We start from the raw sequence: 18024 nt of genomic DNA, 5'->3' as shown, positions 1-18024 counted from the left end.
GTAATGGCGACAATATTAAAAATTTGCACGTAATTGTGAATTTAATTAATGTTAGCGCCTATAAAATTTGTATTATTTTTAATACTATGTCATAAATAAGTTGCCAAAGTTATGTTATACCCTGAAATAAGTAATTTTGGGCTTGAGGTAACAATTTGTTATGTTGGCGCCTCTGTCTCAGGTGTGATGATATAACCTCACATTTTATGCAAAGTTGTTGTTACATATTGTGAAACAGTTTCAATTAAAACCAGTTGTTTTGTTGTACAGCAAGCAGTTGTTTTGTTGTACAGCAATGTTTCAACCCGAGTTTCAGGCTGTGGTGTTGGCTGCGGGTAAAGGTTCCCGTATGCCCGAAATTACCTCAGGCAAGCCCAAATGTTTACTCCCCGTGGGCACGAAGCCCCTCGTCTGGTACCCTTTACACAAGTTGCAAAAGTCGGGTTTTACAGGTATGTGCGGTAGCTGTTTGAAATTTCATAACTGAAAAACTTTCAGATGTAATTCTTGTCGTGTTAGAGAATTACAAAAGCGACATTCAGGCCACTCTTGACAAAACCGAGCTTGAAATCAAAATCGATTACTTTCCTATCAGTGGAAAAGAGGATTTAGGCACTGCTGACTCTCTAAGACTCCTCCATGACCGTTTAAAGTCTGATGTTCTTGTCATTTCGTGCGATTTTATCACTGATTTTAATTTAAAAGGCGTTTTGGACCTGTTTCGAATGCACGATGCTTCGGTCGCGTCCTTATTTTTCCATCCACACGCGGGAGAAAATTTGCTTATTCCGGGACCGAAATCTAAACATAAACCTGAACGTGATTTGGTCGGGATTGATGTGCAAACAAATCGATTGGTATTTTTAGCTTCTGCGAGCGATTTTGAAAGCGAATTATCCCTACCGCGATCCTTGCTCAAAAAACATACTCATATTAAAATGCACAGCAATTTGGTAGACTCACACGTTTACGTTATAAAAAATTGGGTGATCAAATATTTAAACAGCCAACCGAATTTTTCAACAATCAAAGGCGAGCTTTTGCCCCATATTGTCAAAAAACAATTATCTAAGCCCCCTAAAGTAGTCGAGGGCAAATCGATTGTTAGCAAATGCGACAGTGAAGACATTTTTAATTACGCGAAAGAGGACCCTTTTAGTATTATAATTAGAGACTCCTCATCATACAACGACCATATCGGTGACTCCAAACCCACTTATCACGGTGATAGTATCCGGTGTTACGCGTTATTAGCCCCCAGAGACTCATTCGGAGTCCGAGTCAACACATTAGCGAGTTACTGGGCCATTAATAGCAAAGTGCGTGTTTAATTCGTCCGGCATGAGCCCCCTTTGAGAATAATTTGCATTGTAGGTCAGCGAAAAGTGGGACAAAATCACAAATGGCTTAAATCTCGTCCTTAAACATCCCACAAGTGAGAATAAATCAAGTCAAGTGGATGATAAATGTGTTATTTGGGAGGGAGCCAAGTTGCACGAGAAGACCTCGTTTAAAAATTCAATTATTGGGGCTAATAGTGAAGTTTGCAGTTTTTCGAGAGTTTTTAATTGTATTGTTATGAATAATGTGACGATTAAGGAGAAGTGGGTTTTTCATTAGTGTGAATTGTGGTTGCAGAATTGTGTTTCAGGGTTGCGTTGGAAAATTGTATAGTTTCAGATGGGGTCACGATTGAGAAGGGTTGCCAGATTAAGGGTTGTTTGATCGGAAGTCATCATTTGGTGCCCGAAAATTCAGAACACAGTCAAGAGGTACTCACGGATTCGGACCGGTTGATGGAATTTTAATTTTTTATTTTTGTACATAATGCATTATAAAAAATACGAATATAAAGAACATATTTATTTTTACTTTCCTTAATTATAATTGTTAACTTAAATAATAAGGAAGGAAACATTATAGCTTCCAAAATTGATGAATTAGTGATTTTGTTTATTGCCAATAAAATTAAAGAAATTGATATTTGAAAAGCGCTAAAATCTTTGGCAAGTTTTTACGATATCTAGTAAATGAAATTCTCGAAATCCATTCCTGTAAAGTTAAATTTAGATTTTACGCATGTTTTACATATATTGGTGGTCTACAAATTTCTTAAATGCGTCATTGCGTTCTGGGAATATCTCGAATTGCTTTGGAAAGAGCTAATATTCATCAAAATTTTTACAAAAATTTTTCTATTCTTTTTTTGCTCTAAAAATAAAAAAGTGTGCAATTAAACTAAAATATTAATCTTAAAAACGATAGCAAACAACCGGTTGAGAGGTTACCAAAAATATCAATTAACCTTAAACCATTTTTTACTGAAAAAATGTAATTTAAAAAACAATAAAACACAAGTACCATTGAAGTGAATTTTAAAACATGAACGAAATAACTGAATAAATAAAAAAAAGGAAATATTAATATTAAACTACCTACTAATAATAATTAAAAAATTGTTGCGTTTGATATAAAAAATAACTTTTGCTTACAAGAGAAAGTATTGTTATATCTATGTTTAGTGCATGTAATTAATAAATAAGTCGGTTCATAAGAAATCAAGAAATATGATTGTCAGAATGAGCAAATTAACCATTTTATTAAAAAATAACATATATAAAAAGCACAAATATAATTTTTACAAAGCATTCAATCAATAAAAACATGCATTTAGTAAATTAACATAAAGAAGAAATAAAAAATCCCATTACTGCTTCAGATAAATTATTAAAATAATAAACATGGCGTTTCCAGCCAATTCAAGATAAATTATTAAAATAATAAGATTTATAAACATTTATATACTAACATATAAGTACTTTTAATGTACAGTTTAGATAAATAAGATTGCTGAAAATGCTTTCAGGAAAATTTAATTAAAAAAAAAACATTTTCTTTCCCATTTTTTTTCTATGGTAAAAAATTTTCATTCAAGGGTACTACTTACCAACACATGTTTCGACAAGCAAATTGACATCATCAGTCCGAATTACGGTCCGTTTTATCAGTTTTTCTCTAGTTTCGATTGTTTTCCTAAATAATCCAAACTAAGGTTTTTCTCCAACTTACGAAATCGCTTTATCAAAAAAGAGATTACTTTATTAACAGATAAATTTTCGCTTTGTGAAAATCGGTACCTGTTATGCTTTCTAAATTATATTACCTTTTTTCAATATATTAGGTAATTTTTTTCATTTTTTTTTGTTTTTCTTTGAAAAAAGGGGAGGGAATGAAACTCCGTTCGCAAAATGCAGGTTTCCACTTTATTTCTTAAGATTCATAAGTATATACAAAAATACTATACAAACTTTAAAATCTAAAGAAACGCGTAGTATGTATTATATACAATGATAATAAAACGACATTTATTACAGTGATACAACTTCCATTACACTTACTTATTTGAAAACTTGGAAAAGACGAAGGAGCCGCAGGTTCGAATTTACACAACAAAATGCAACTCCCTGGATAAAAAACTTCCGATAAATTATACGAAAATGTAATAAAACATCGTTAAGTACAAACAACCGGCAACGATTCAAAGTGCAAAACTTTAACAATAAGCTAAAGCTAAGAGAACTTGTGATAAAAATTCAGGCACTAATGGCTGATGAAATGAAAATAATCAAGCGACGTGACGCAATGAAAATGGTCCCTGCAGCCGTAAAAACTCATATAATACATTCAAGTAAAAAGAAACCAATTTATTTCGCCCCTGAGATACGAAATTTTGACAACAAATTGTACACTATCTAATAAATTAATCTACAATTAAACAAAAGTCACGAAAAGTCCTTTTGTACCCAAGGAAGTTAAAACCTAATTGATCTTCTTCGAGTTGCGCTCTATTACGGTTTGGCTCACAAAGCCGTTTGTGCTACCATTCGAATAGCAAGCTTTGTACGAATCGGAATATTCGCTTTTGATATAAGTGTTATTGAGAGTGCCGTTACTGTCGGACTTTTTAACAGTTCCGTTTTGTTGCTTCTCATCGTCGAGGACAGGCTGTAACAATTATTATTATTAATGACAAAGAAWCGAGTTAAATCCATTAAACTCACCATGCAGGCACCGTTATTACTACTTTTCACAGCCTTACTGTTGGTGTATTTAACTTTATAAAAGTCGGAAAATAGAAATAAGAACATGACCCCATGCAAAGCGATCCAAATCATGAAACCCTTCGGGTAATTACACTCAGTGAAGAGAAGTTGAAATTGGTGAGTGAAAATCGCCACGAACTGCACCATCTGGAAAGTAGTGAGATATTTCTTCCACCAGATGTATTTCTGGTACTGGGGTCCCATCGCCGCTACCATATAATAAAAATACATAATAATATGTACGAATGTGTTGAGCAAAGCGAAGAAAGTGCTGTGGCCACCTGGAAAATTTCATGTCAAATTTAAAGTAACAGAAAAAATAAAAATTCGAACCTGGCGCAAATTTCATCCCCATCCATACCGAAAATGGCATGCAGCCATGATGGATCACGTGGAGTGTGGACACGTGACTATTTTTCTTCCGCAAAATGAAAAATAGTGTGTCGAAAAATTCGGTAAACTTCGAGAAGTAGTACCACCAGCATGTCCGCGCCATCTGGGGAAAAATCAATAAGGAACTTTTTCAACAAAAGCTTAATTCTAATACTATTAAATTTAATTGAAAACGAGACAACACAATAACATTGATAGTTTCATAGAAAAAATATTTATGTGACTCATTCGACAATCTTCCGATTTTTTCGCTTTTATCAACAATTTGTTTGGTAATCAAAAGTTATAAATGAAATAAAAAAATAACAAATCAATTTTACGAATTTTCGTTAAAATAATTTATTTTTAACGCAAATATTTATTATTTAAGTCTATGTGTTCTAACTTTGCGATAGCCCCGCCTATCTCATATGCGTAGCACAAATTAAGTCTTTCTTTTTTCTTCTTTAATAATAAAACCAATAAGTGTGCTAATAATATCAGTAAATCAATTCCTGAAATATTTCCTACAATTTTTTTAACTGTATTCATACAAATCCATTATAAAGAAAATTCTGCTTCATTCGTTAGCTCCGCCCACCTCACTCTTGCAAAAACCAAGGCAAACARCCTAATTTKATTGGTCARATATTATGTAGGAGGGGCAATACGCATTACACGAATTTTATTAAGTACGGCCTTTTTTAATAATAAAATATTAATCATTCGTAAAAATTTTTAGATGGCTCATCATACAATCTTATCTAWGTATAATCTTGTGATTTTTGTAATGAATCATCCATTTTTAGCCTACTTTGATGATAATCGAGATAATAAGAAAATATCACTATACCTATAACTAAATTATACTTTKCTGGGTTCAGTGAAGCTGCCTKAACTCCGCCCATTTAAATTCCAACCAACAAATCAGGCCAAAAACTAAACCACATTATTTTATTGGTTAWWKRYKRSKTAGGCGGGCATAAAGATGCACCTGTTTCATAATWATGATTTGAATAAAATAAAAGAAATYACTTTGCACTGGGCTTTATGTTAGCTCCTCCCATTCACGTTCATAACAACCAATCAAATTCGTCACTTTTAATTCCTATTGGTCAAATAATATCACGTGGGTGGAGTGCAAAAATGTACTTTAAGTGCCATCAAATTTATCTATTTACTAATCAATCTTCCTAACAACAATCAATAATGTCATAATGATATTTTTACGACTCAATCTCGATGATGTCGTAATTAATTGTTTGTTAATTATTTTTTTGACTTACCCTAAGCGCCATTGGRTTATTTGAATAGTCGACAGGTTGACACCTGAAGCTGTAACTCCCCCACCACCCACTCATCAAGTACTGTAACGAAAAATTAAGATAATYACTTAATTGGCTACGTTCTAAAAACTCATTGTAAACTCACCTCGTAAAATATCCATGCGCTGAATAGAGTTTGAAATAAATTATAAAAAATTAAAGTCTTTCTTAAATTAAACGGTTTCCTATTTTCCATTAATCGGGGTCCTAGGACCGTCGAAAAGTACGCATAAAATAGACAAATGCACAACGTTGGCATAGGACTAGACATCATGGCCCATCCTTTCACCCTCGGGTCTGAAACGAAAATTTTCAATTAGAGTGATTACAATATTCATAATCATTGGTGGGCTGATGACCAATGCCACATCTGGGTGATATCAATTGGACGAAGATTCGTCGATTGTAATAAGGAAATGTGTAACAAACGCCTTCCCACCAAAAACAAGGTCATGGCTATTTTAGTGAATTGAATCGAGGTTCGATTTTATTTTTAAGTAAAATGTGAAATGCATGACTCGACTGCTCAAAACGGTTTCGACTTTTACTGCTAGTTCCTGTTCAAATACTTGCACGTTTCCGGTGCACCGATTATCACCGAGACAACTGTCGAAATACAGACAGGCTCTCGTTATCAGGTTTTTTTGACTTCCGGTTCATTTTGATTCATATCGTGTCGCAGCATTGGCGAATTTACTTCCTTTTTGAACCAGAGTTGGGAAAAAATTGTGGAAATGACAAGGTTAAGAGGAATCATCGAGGATGAAAATTTCAAAAAAAATTAATTACTGTAATTAGCGAAATCAGGAAGTTTTATTTTATTGTTTTGCCAATTGAAAAGTATCATACTAAAATTGTTTCGGACAGGTGAATGAGTCATTTTAATAAATTTGAATCTAATTAACTTTGGACTATAAATCCAGATTGGTTTATTTATGTTATAGACAAACGTTCGGAGTATTATGTGGTTAGCTGGTAAAATGACAGTCACAAATTTACATTTTTCACATTTTTAACGGCGGAAGTGACCCTAATTTTTGACAGCATACAGAACTATATTAAAAATCAAGTTTGCCGTGATATTTGTGTTAGAAATGTCAACCTACCTCAATTTACTGTGCTTATATACTCTTTTTCATATTAATGTGCATCAAGTAGGTTGTAGAAGTCTAAATGCATCTTTAACTTAAAGGCTGATTCACACAAAAAGTGTCATTAATGTCATTCAGAACAAATTTAATCACATCAATAATGACAAAAATCTTTATGTTTGCTATCCTATGTTAATTACGTTGTTGATTTTAATTAYTTTTTACTACATTTATTTGAAAAAAATATTTGTGGGGAAAATTGAGGTTAAGKTTGTTGGAATTTTTGCATAGTTGCCACCTTAAAGTGATCCCTTTCAACGACTACTTCGATGCACATTAATATGAAACCGAGTCAAAATCATCTTGTGCTTATCTGACGTTAACATCGCGATGATAAGCTTCAAATCAAATGTCTTTTATTTGGCATGATTTTTTAAAATATTATTACGGGTTTTCTATGCAAATAAGGGCCAGTTTCATTATCGAATTAAAGAGACTTTACGTTAAAAAATTTACTTCTTTCTGTGTGAGAAGTTGGTGTTGAGGTTTTAACATTATAAAGTAATTTTTGGAAAAAAAAAGATCATGCATTTTTGACATTTGTACAAAGCCAACTATGACTTACAGATAACATGATTTGTATGTAATTTTATATTGTTTCCTTGATTTCATCAATATGAAAAGAATGCTTAATTTTTAGGCAGAATCAATTAAGAAGATGTGAATTAATTATGTAGAATAATTCAAAAAGCAGTAAAAAACAAGCTGATTAATTTTATAAAGTTGAACAAAAATAAAACAACCGGTAATAATATGTATGTAAATAAACTGTCTATTAAGTTGAAAAAAAAGTAAGTTATTTTGATGGGAAAATATTGTCAGCCTTTTAAAGTTGCATTTGAGTAAATTCATTAATTTTGCTGGATTATTCAAAATATTTGGAACCATACAACATTTATTAAACTGCTTAATTTACATTTTTCAGTAAAATTATTAAATTTATTCCAGAATTTTATGAATTATTGAAAAAAAAAAATTGATACTGAAAACACGTGTTTTAATTTGCCAAATTAATGAAATGATGACAAAAGAGAAATAAATAGCTTATTCAGCACCAACTTAACAAATAAAACTACGATAACCTGACCCTGACTTCTCATTAATTAAGCTAAAAAATCACATACCTACCAGCTAAACGACTTGTTTTTAATGCAAAATATATTTCACCCTTGAGTAAAAATTAGTGCAAGGTCTCTTAGAAAATAGAGAATTTTGTCTAAATATTTTGATCCAACTTGCAATATTTTTAATTCTGTATTAATTGTTTACTAACAAAGAATTTCGCAAAATTTCACCTTGATTTTTTTTGATTTGTAGTTTTAATTAAAATTATTTTCAATAGACAGGTTGATCAGCAAAACCTTCAAATTAGCATTTTATCACAAGTTTTTGCACTGTTTTATTCAACGTTTTTTCTACAACAGACTAATTTTAAAACGCACCTTACATAATTATTTATCAGGAAGACAAAATACATAAACACGTAACAATAATTAGTGTAAGAGTTGTCCTAGAGCATATAAATATTTATGTGAAATTACGATATTTCAGTGTTAAAGTACGATTAAAATGGCCTTTGAATAAAACAACCACATTCTGGGATGAAGTGTGAACAAATAATATTTATGTCGGTTTTTTGTCCTAAAGAGTCACATATAAAAAGTGTATTTGTGGCACAACTTACGAAAGTGTTTTACGTTTACAAACAAATAAAACCGCTGACTGTAAGTAAATATTTACCTTTCATAATATCCCGTGCAAATATATTATGGAATTCAATATCTATTATTTAATGCCAGTAATAAACAAATATTTCTCAACTTAAAAATAATGGAAATCGTAACACTGCTACAAACTTTTTATTTAAGAAAAGCCCGACAACAATAAGCCAGAAGTTTAGAAAGCATGCATTTCCTGTCAACTACAATCACTTTCACTGTTTTAATTGAAGCAGAAATGAAGTAATTGCCAGTTTTTCATTACCAAATTCGCTCCTTGGCGAAAATGTCAATGTCAGAAAACTCAGAGACCTCCAAAATTAACTCCCGACCTTTCTTAATCAGTTACATAAGAACAAGAGCAGACGAAGAAAGTGAAAAGCTATATTCAGGTCGAAAGATGAAAGTTCTTGAGAAATATATATTGACTCACGACCGGTTGCGGTATCTTTGCGTTTTATGTAACATTTTCTGGAATAAAATTACATAAAAGTCGAAATACTCACCACTTTTGTTTTCTAGAATGTCCTCATATTTGTCGATGACGCTTGTCACGAGATGAGCCATCTTGGAGTCTGTAAAAATAACAATCAATTAATTCAAAATCTGCATTGTTTCGCCGAAAAAATTCCAAACAAAACAATTATTATTGAGAAGTACGTAGTCAAACGTGATTATGACTTGTTTTACGTCTGTTTTGGCATCGATGCAGATGTTCTAAATTTACTAATTTATGGAGGCATTTGTAACTAACTTTACGTCAGTTCTAATCAATTTATTGTAATTGAAGATGAAATATGTTGCCATAGCTTGAGGAATTTCTCGAGCTTGTTATCCTTGTACGACGTTATTATTACACCTCAAATGCAAGGAAATAATATTTTCATAGTGAAGGATGTTATGAGTGTCGCACTTTGATACCATAAAATTCCTCCAATCATTTTGATAAATTAGTAATTTTTATTTGTGTAAACCACGTGATTTCAAAAAATTAATTCAAGATGAAGGATATTTGCGTCAGCTATAAATTACTACTTAGTGGAATCTAATTGATTTTTTAATAACGYAGTTATGTTATAAAAATTGGCATTTTTTATTGCATACCAGTCTGCAATTTTTGTCAATGACATTTTTAGATGTCTAAATTAAAATATTTCTGCATAGAATCACCAGAAGTTCATTACCAAACAATTGGATTGTTTTTCTGGGTCGAAAAATTCGGCACACATGATTTTAATAATGAAAATATTGTAATAAGAGCACCTAGTATTGCTCATCAAAAATCCCTTATCAGATAATCCTCATGATACGCCAGAATTACAAAAAATGCAAATAACCTTGCATTGGCATTAAGAAAAGTTCCAGTAGACGTTTCCACGATCGTTGAAATTTTTCTTTGTTAAGAAAATAGCAAGAGGTCAATGGGTACACCTAGTTTCTTTTCCTTTTAACATGAACGCCACGTCCAGTATGTATTGAGGCCGTTACCTAAAATGTTGGAGTAATGTTGTTTGCACTGACAACAATGTCGAGTGTTAAATACCCTACATACGTCATTTTTGGGGATTGAACCAGCCTCCACAATTCAAAGATTTTGCTTATCGCATGTGATCAACTGATTTTACGTAACAGAGAAATTGCGAGATAATGATTTCCTCGTTTCCATTAAGATAATGGACACTTCATGCAAGTTGCATTTTTTCACGCCAAGAATGAGTAAAAAATAATTTTGCTTCCTTACTGCATAATGTATCATAAAAACAGTCAAATTTTCATTAATTTAGAATAAGTATACCAATTGTAGAGTTTATTACACAATTTGTTACAATGAGTGAACACTGAGATTGCATTAAAATAACAACTTATTCCGTTTTTACTACTGACAATGGCTCAGAATAGTGACAAAATACCAAACTGTGAAAACAAAACTTACAAAAATCAACAACAYTGAATTGGGACTATGTTTTTCTAAATTTGTCAAACATTTTACAAAAAGAAAAATAAGAAAACAGTAATYAAAAATAAAGCTGGAAGCCACATATACGCCTGAGTATATTCTGCCCTTTTATATCAAAAAAATTCAAAAATGACTCAACTAATCGGAAACAAGTAATTGAAATTTGTAACTTTATAATTTTTATATACAAATTGGATACATAGAATATAGAACTAAATATTAATTACGCAATTTTTTCTAAATATTTTGACTGATTGTTTACAAAATTTTGTATTACGTAGTAATTATTATTATTGTCAATAAGATAAGTAAATAAAGAGCATTGTAAACACCTTTCATAAAATTGTATCCTTCTTCGCCTTTTAATCCAAATGTGTAAAGAAAAAAATGCTCGTTTCTAAATTAATTTGACCCCTAATGCTATACAGAAAAAATCAATTTAATCTTGTATTTCCACAATAAATGAAGGTAGAAATATTAAAAATAATATAAATTGCAAAGGATTCACCCTTTTTAGCGACCGAAAAAATTTAGCAAAAATTCGATAAAAGCGATTCAGATAAAAGCAAGAATCAAAAATTAATAATTTTCATTACTACAAAGAATGTCAAGGCAAAATGGCAACATCGCTTTAGCCACCAAAAGTCCTTATTTTTCTAAAATTTTATTCAAAAACACAAACTGTGTAACAAACTTTCACTAAATTAATTACAACTACGAATAAAAATATTGATAAAACCGCAAAATTAATGTCTATCCCCATTTTATAAAAATTTGACTGTTGCATCCTGAGTTTTAACGCCATTTTAATTATTATTCCTTTGAAAATGACAGTAACTAAAACAACTCTATTTAGCAGGTTTTATCAGTTGCCAATTTTACCATAAAAATAAACCCATAAAAATAAATGTCATTTTGTGGCTTCTTTCAGGTCATAAATGCGGAAGAATGTAAAATTTAAATTAGGGTTAAAAGATCCTCGATGAGTTTACTAACAATTCGACCCACTGAATCCATTGTTGTTTAATTAACGTTTTCCTATTGTGATAAATTTTCATTTTGTATCGGAAACTTCATAAAATGAATGAGGAAGTGAATCACGCCTCCAAAAATAAGCCGGTATTGGCTTCCCAAGTAAGGTTAAGACTCAAAACGCCCCAATGTTTTATTTAGAATCTTAGAATCAAGTCGGCACATTTCATTCAACGACTTTTCATTTGACAGTTACATAACCTTAACTGCATCTGTCATATGTAAGTGTCTTGCTGTTAAATGGGTCGATTATGTAAAATGGGCCGATTTGAGGGTGTGTCAATTAGTAAAAATCACCGAAACAAAGAAACAGACTCACCTTTATCAAAATAATCAATAAAACACCACTAAAATGTTTGTCAGGACACCGATAGATTTTTTACACAAAATTATAACCGGTAAAGTTGCAATTKTGTCCAAAGTGTTTTTTTTTAACGAAGGTTTATCACTGGTTTGAACACATAGTTGTCGCTTTTCCCGGTGGATTTTCTTTCGATTTTATAAGGTTTAGGCGTGCCGATGGTGTCAGAGAGACATGAGACAACCAACCACACTCTCAATCTCTCTCAACTAGCGAACTTCGTGTATCTGGGCTAGGGAATCCGATGGTAGCTTTCGGTTATATATAGCTTACGCAGGCGAACGTCACCGGTCTTTACCGATTTACACTGTTCGATGATAAAGCCGGGTTTACAACGTGGAATTACCGCTAATAATGGCGTCGAAATGGGCGCGTTTTGGTTTTTTTATCATTTATTGAGGGACTAGTTTGTTAGGTCTGTAGAGTGGTTTTCCAAATTGGAATTTTTGGGACTAATTATGTTCTACTTGTTTAGAACGAACGGAAATTTTAACAAAAATCGGACAAAACACTTAAATCTCGTTTTGTAAACAATCTACAGTAGTATTGCAGAGAAAAATTAAAAAAAAAAAATTCGCACCTACTATTTATGAATACATTCATACATACAGGTGATTTAAAAGTGTCAGACCAACTCTCGAATTGTGATACATGACTTTCAGCTAAGCATAGAAATGAATGCAGATTTTTTTCAAGATTTGATTTCTGAGAAAAAAAGTACTGGCAGAACTGACAATTTCCATATTATCACGAAGGCACCTTAGCTCTTTAGTTTCTGATTTTGTCGGATTGAATTTATTCTGTTTTATGTTGCATAATGTTGTATAAAAAAAGACCTAGTCAAAATAAAAAACGTTAATAGTAACCATCAAGAACGGTAAGGACATTTTACCGATCGAAGACAATTGAGAAGAAAAGAGACGACTCCAATTGTTGTATGTTTACTTTAAAAATGCTACGCAACGATGCAATAAAATATAGGGTGTTTTATTTGAAAAAGTGGAGTTATAGCCATTTGTAATTCGTCATTTACAAAAAATCGTAGTAGGCGATGGAACATCTCCGAGACTCCGAGTCTCAGAAAATGCGCTAAAGCTTAAGGAATCGACTGGAAAAAAGTTGGTTAAATTATCTTGAATGGTTCTGAAATTATGAATTTTTCTGTAGCTTTATGCACGACGCTATTTTGACACATAAATTAACATGAGTCAAAAACTTGCAGATAAGTCTAAAAAAGAGAATGTGTTATATTGACAATTTAGTGGCGAATTCAAAAATTTAACGTCAATTGGGGGTTTTTATTTAAAAAAACAGAACTTAGTTATGAAACTTATTGTGGGACATCTTGTATTATCTAAATAAAAATATTTTTGAAATGTGATTCATTATCGGCCCTACCATTAAAAAAAAAATCAAGTCGATAGCTTGGATAGAAAAGAAGTTATAGAGCTTGCACGCACCCCTGGGTCATCCTGTACATAATGTCGTAAAGAATCGAGTGGATCGAGTAATACTTTAAAAATTCTATTTTTTTTTCTGTAATTTCTGTAATTTGTTCATAAAACCTTTTATTTAAATATGTAATTACTTTTTAAGGGATGTTTTTTTTTTAATTTATACAGAAAATAAACCTCGTACAAAGGAACAAATGTGCTATGTCATAGAAACTTTTTCACTTTACCCACTTGGTAATTCTAGTTGGAAGTACTATTATTCGGACGCACTTATACATGTATTACAAGACCAAAAAAGTATTGTGTTAAAATGGTTTCAAATGAAATATTTAACAACGAATGTTTTAATCTAGGTAAGTAAGAGAAAGTATAATAAAATAATTTTTGTAAATAACTAAAGAAGTAAATGCTTCTACGAAGAATTAATAAACGCTTTACAAATGAAATAGTAACAGATAAATAAAATAAGTCCTGCTCTGGCTAAAAAATAAGTAATTATTTCCGTGGTAGCTAAAGCTCCAATTAAAAAAGATGCTACTTGCTATTTCTGAAAATGATAAGCTAAAGCTACTGAAATATCAGATGTAGCTTATCTTAGACTAGCTTTTTWAAAAGTTTATAAACACATTTTTAAAAATTAGCGATGGTGACCTCGGGACTTTTTTGCAAGTCTGCAACGAGTTTTATAATAAATTACTTGTTTATAATTCCGAGTTCTGTAAAAATATGCTCTAATTTATTTTTAAACATTTACTCATATATTTTTTTATTTTTGAACTTTGTGTAAAGAACATTGATTTTTTATTCATTTGAATTTCTACTATAGGTATTATTGACAGTGATGACATTTCAATAAATATGTACAAAATGCTAAACCGCATGATTCATCATTATTCATTGATTATTGTTTTCTAGCTTATCGCCAAGTTTAAGTTGGAAATTTAAGTTTAATTTTAACAAATTCACTAATTTTGTTTTTATCAAATTTTAAAGAAAACATGACTAAAAAATTATTTTTTTGTCGTGGAGAAAGAATTACTTTAAATAGAACGAGATTGATGGTTTTATGTAATTTTTAAGTACTTACTTTTAATTATAAATTTTCTACTACTATCGTAAAAGCATTTTACTATAAAAGCCTGAGGATATTTTGTGGCCCCAAAATGCGTCATTTGGATTACATAAAGCGCAATCATTTGTACTCACAATAAATGACGGAAATGCATTTACTTTTTTAATTTTAATAAAAACGCTGCAATATGCTGGAGGTTGTGGAAAATGTCTGGAAAATTTATTTTGTGGGGTCGACAGTCTAAAACTCGTACTTATTATTTTCTTCAAGGTTGCAATTTATTATGTTCTCATATATTATAATAATTATTTTAATGATGGAATCTTGTAATTAGTTCCTGATCAATAAAAATATTAGTTGACTGATATTTCTTAACATTTGTCGTAACAATCAAAAGAGCATTACACGTATTATTTTATTAATAAAAAATTGATCTCGAAAATTCCAGCTTCTGTGTAATAATAATGTTACCTTTCACTCGGTATTTGGCGGTAGTGTTATCCAACTTGATTCATTCTCGATAATTACCTGACTTAATTTTTTTCTAAATTACTTGCAAGTCTCAAATTTAATTCTTTATACTGTTGTGATGTGATGAAAATCCCTTCGGATGTTTTTGTCGGTTTTGACATTTGAACCATTACTGAGCTTAGCTACCTGCATAATTATTATGTAATTAAACTACATTTATTTTTCATTCTAGAATTTTCTATGGCAAAGAAAGTGAAATTCTCATCTGTGGCAAAGACATTAGTCTAAATTTGTAGGACGATAGAAAATTATTTCAGGGAAGTTTAAACTCTGATTTAACAATTTTGCAATATTTCTTAAACATTTTTTATAAATAATTAAAAATTATTGTGTGCACAAATCAAGATCTGTTTTAAATGTGAAACAATTGGCAATTAAAATGAAATATTTTATTTAATTGCAAGTATTTTGCTTTTTTGTGTTTTTGAAATCAATTCACCAGTGTTTAATTTCATTCTATTTTAACAATTTATGTAAACTGATTCAAAAATTTGTTTGTCATTTTTATAACTAATTAAAAGTTATTGTGTGCACAAATCAAGACTTTTGAAATGTGAAACAATGGGTAATTCATTAAATTTTGTATTGCAAAAATAATCTAGTTTTTTGATTTTTTCGATATTAAAAAAAAAWAATTTAAAAGTTTTTAATATCGTTCGATTTATTAAATAATTTTTATATATTTTTTAAATTACTTCGGATTTAATATATACACATTTTTTTTAAACTTTCAATTATGCTCAATTTTCCCAGTTATTTTGGTAAATTCATTGTCCCTGAATTATTGTTAATTCGCAAAAGCATTCAAGAAAGTGGTCAACAGGAACTCAATTGTTTGTCTAATATTTCTAACGAATTTTAATATTATTATAATAATAATAAAATATTACAGTAAAATGACAATTACTAGGAAACAGTGGTTTCCGTATAATAATAAAACCAAGACTTGAAACAGAAATTGAATTTTAATGTTTGTCAATGTGTTCTGAATTTTTAACTTCTAAGAATATGAAAAAGTTGGTTTATCACTGCTATTACTTTATTTCAAGGACACTTTTGTAATATTATTCAACTTACTTAATTTTTTATTTTGGCTTTAGAGTTATTATTTCCAAATTTTTTCTAATTAGGGAACTCCAAAATTGAACAATTCAAAGTGTTTTCCAATAATTTTAAATTGTTCATAATGTTTTTCAGCTAGAGAAGGTCATTTGAATAACGTTGCAACGAAAGGTTAAAGACTTGGATGCATCGGAAATCTCGGGCTTTTATTTTTTCAGTGTTGAGGGTTACAAACTTATTTCAAACAAAACAAAACTGATTAAAGCAGCATTTCATTTTGCACACAATGAGTGAATTTTAATGCAACTTGGACTTCTTACGTAAATGCATTTTTTACTTATGATTCAGATATTTCAAACAGTATTCTTCTGTCCCAAAAAACGGTTACGTAGGTGTTGTTAAAACTGATTTTATTTTTTCTAATTACTGTTGCTTATTATTTAATATTCTCCTTGGGACATGTTGTTTTTTCTAAAATTTTACCCAAAAACTATTAGTGCGACAAAAATCAAAATTCGGAATTTTCCAAATACTGAAATTCCGGTACTATTCCACCATATTGTTTTGAACCATACATCACAGTTTAAAAAACCGGTCTTTGAATAGTAGATTTCCATAAGTAAATAATTAATATGCGGTATGAATGATTAAATTAGCCAAAAAATTGCTGTATATCATTTTCGTTTTATTTTTATGCGAATTGCGAGATCGTCCAGTGAAAGTGACTTTTTTCTTAATATTTCTAACTCGATGGGTGAAAGTCATCCAGGAAAAAGTCAAACTCTTTGGTCTAGAACGAATATTTATATTTTCGTTCAAAAACTGTGTCATAACGATGATTATTGCATAATTGTTCAGTCTAGAACAAATTTGGCCGTGTGTAACCAACTACCCGGATTTTTAGAAAGTCCAGGGAATTATTTAACTTTCTTATATGTTTTTGCGTCCTCAAATTGTTATTGTTTTAATTGCTGGTAAAGATGAATTGCATAATATCGTAAATATGTGCCTTCATCGACAAAAATTTCAAGTTGAAGTTCAAGGTAGTGAAAGAAGGCTCGTGTTTTATCTACAAATATTTACAATCAATATAGTGCTGAGAAAGTATGTGTGGACTATTTGGAGGTAAAATATTTAAAAGACACGATTATATAATATTAATGACATACTTCASCTGTGGCTTCGTGATTCAAGCAAATATTACGTTGAAAGTTATTTTGCAATAGGACTAAAGTATTCCTGTGATTTTACAAATTACTATTACTATTCTGGTCTAGACATTTAAAAATTAATTACGTTTAAAGTCAATATCTCATGTGAATTAATAATGCGTTTTAGGGTTCTTGTCTTTATCTTTGTGTAAAATAACAATTACCAAATTTTAGTCAAAATTACCACACTGTCAATTTTTTTAAGACGCGGACAATTAGAGTTGTTTGGGTGACTTTTTGTCGAAAATAAATAATATTGCSAATTAATAATTCGTTTTAGAGTTTTTTTAACATTGTATTTTTCGTGACTTGGATCGGAAATGCGTCATAGAATAGCAATCATCTAATTGTAATCAAAATTACCATATTGTCAAAATTTTTCAGGAGAAGCGGAAAATTACAGTGGTTTGGGTGACTTTTTGTCGTATAAACAAATGAAAGAAAAAAGGGAATGTCTGTTGGCAAGCTGACCTTGTGGCGGGCCTAAAGGTCGTTGGAAGGTGGTTTGATGGAAAAAAATAAAGAATGGTTAAAATAATGGCTTTAGCCTCAGACACGAGTATGATTAAAAATGTGCTTTGGATTTATTAATTGACGTTTTCAAACTATAAAAATCTTTGTTGTTGAATTATGTTTTAGATTAGCCTGGAAAAGAATGAAATGTAAAATTATTTC

General features: G+C 30.7%; 2 protein-coding genes across 3 annotated transcripts; one reads left to right on the top strand and one right to left on the bottom strand.

Annotated features, from left to right (window-relative positions):
- Positions 1-1859, top strand: LOC123015729 (translation initiation factor eIF-2B subunit gamma). Of its 2 annotated transcripts, XM_044415641.1 has the most exons (5): positions 1-264; positions 317-452; positions 499-1319; positions 1375-1604; positions 1652-1859. In XM_044415641.1, the coding sequence occupies exons 2-5, from the start codon at positions 350-352 to the stop codon at positions 1806-1808; spliced, it is 1311 nt and encodes a 436-aa protein (XP_044271576.1). In that variant the 5' UTR covers positions 1-264; positions 317-349; the 3' UTR covers positions 1809-1859. The 2 variants fall into 2 exon arrangements, with proteins under 2 accessions (XP_044271576.1, XP_044271575.1); XM_044415640.1 differs by having other exon boundaries at positions 1-452.
- A 1385-nt stretch (positions 1860-3244) lies between these two features.
- Positions 3245-12265, bottom strand: LOC123015730 (elongation of very long chain fatty acids protein AAEL008004-like). Its single transcript, XM_044415642.1, has 7 exons — positions 11978-12265; positions 9176-9244; positions 5907-6097; positions 5762-5842; positions 4437-4599; positions 4062-4384; positions 3245-4005 (listed from the first exon to the last, which is right to left on the bottom strand). The coding sequence occupies exons 2-7, from the start codon at positions 9234-9236 to the stop codon at positions 3820-3822; spliced, it is 1005 nt and encodes a 334-aa protein (XP_044271577.1). The 5' UTR covers positions 9237-9244; positions 11978-12265; the 3' UTR covers positions 3245-3819.
- Between the last annotated feature and the right edge of the window lie 5759 nt (positions 12266-18024).

Source organism: Tribolium madens, unplaced genomic scaffold, assembly GCF_015345945.1.
Source record: "Tribolium madens isolate multiple individuals breed KSU strain unplaced genomic scaffold, Tmad_KSU_1.1 Scaffold_19;HRSCAF=116;Tcas5.2_LG9, whole genome shotgun sequence".
Classification (NCBI taxonomy): Eukaryota; Metazoa; Arthropoda; class Insecta; order Coleoptera; family Tenebrionidae; genus Tribolium; species Tribolium madens.
This window is presented reverse-complemented; position numbering and strand designations above follow the sequence as displayed.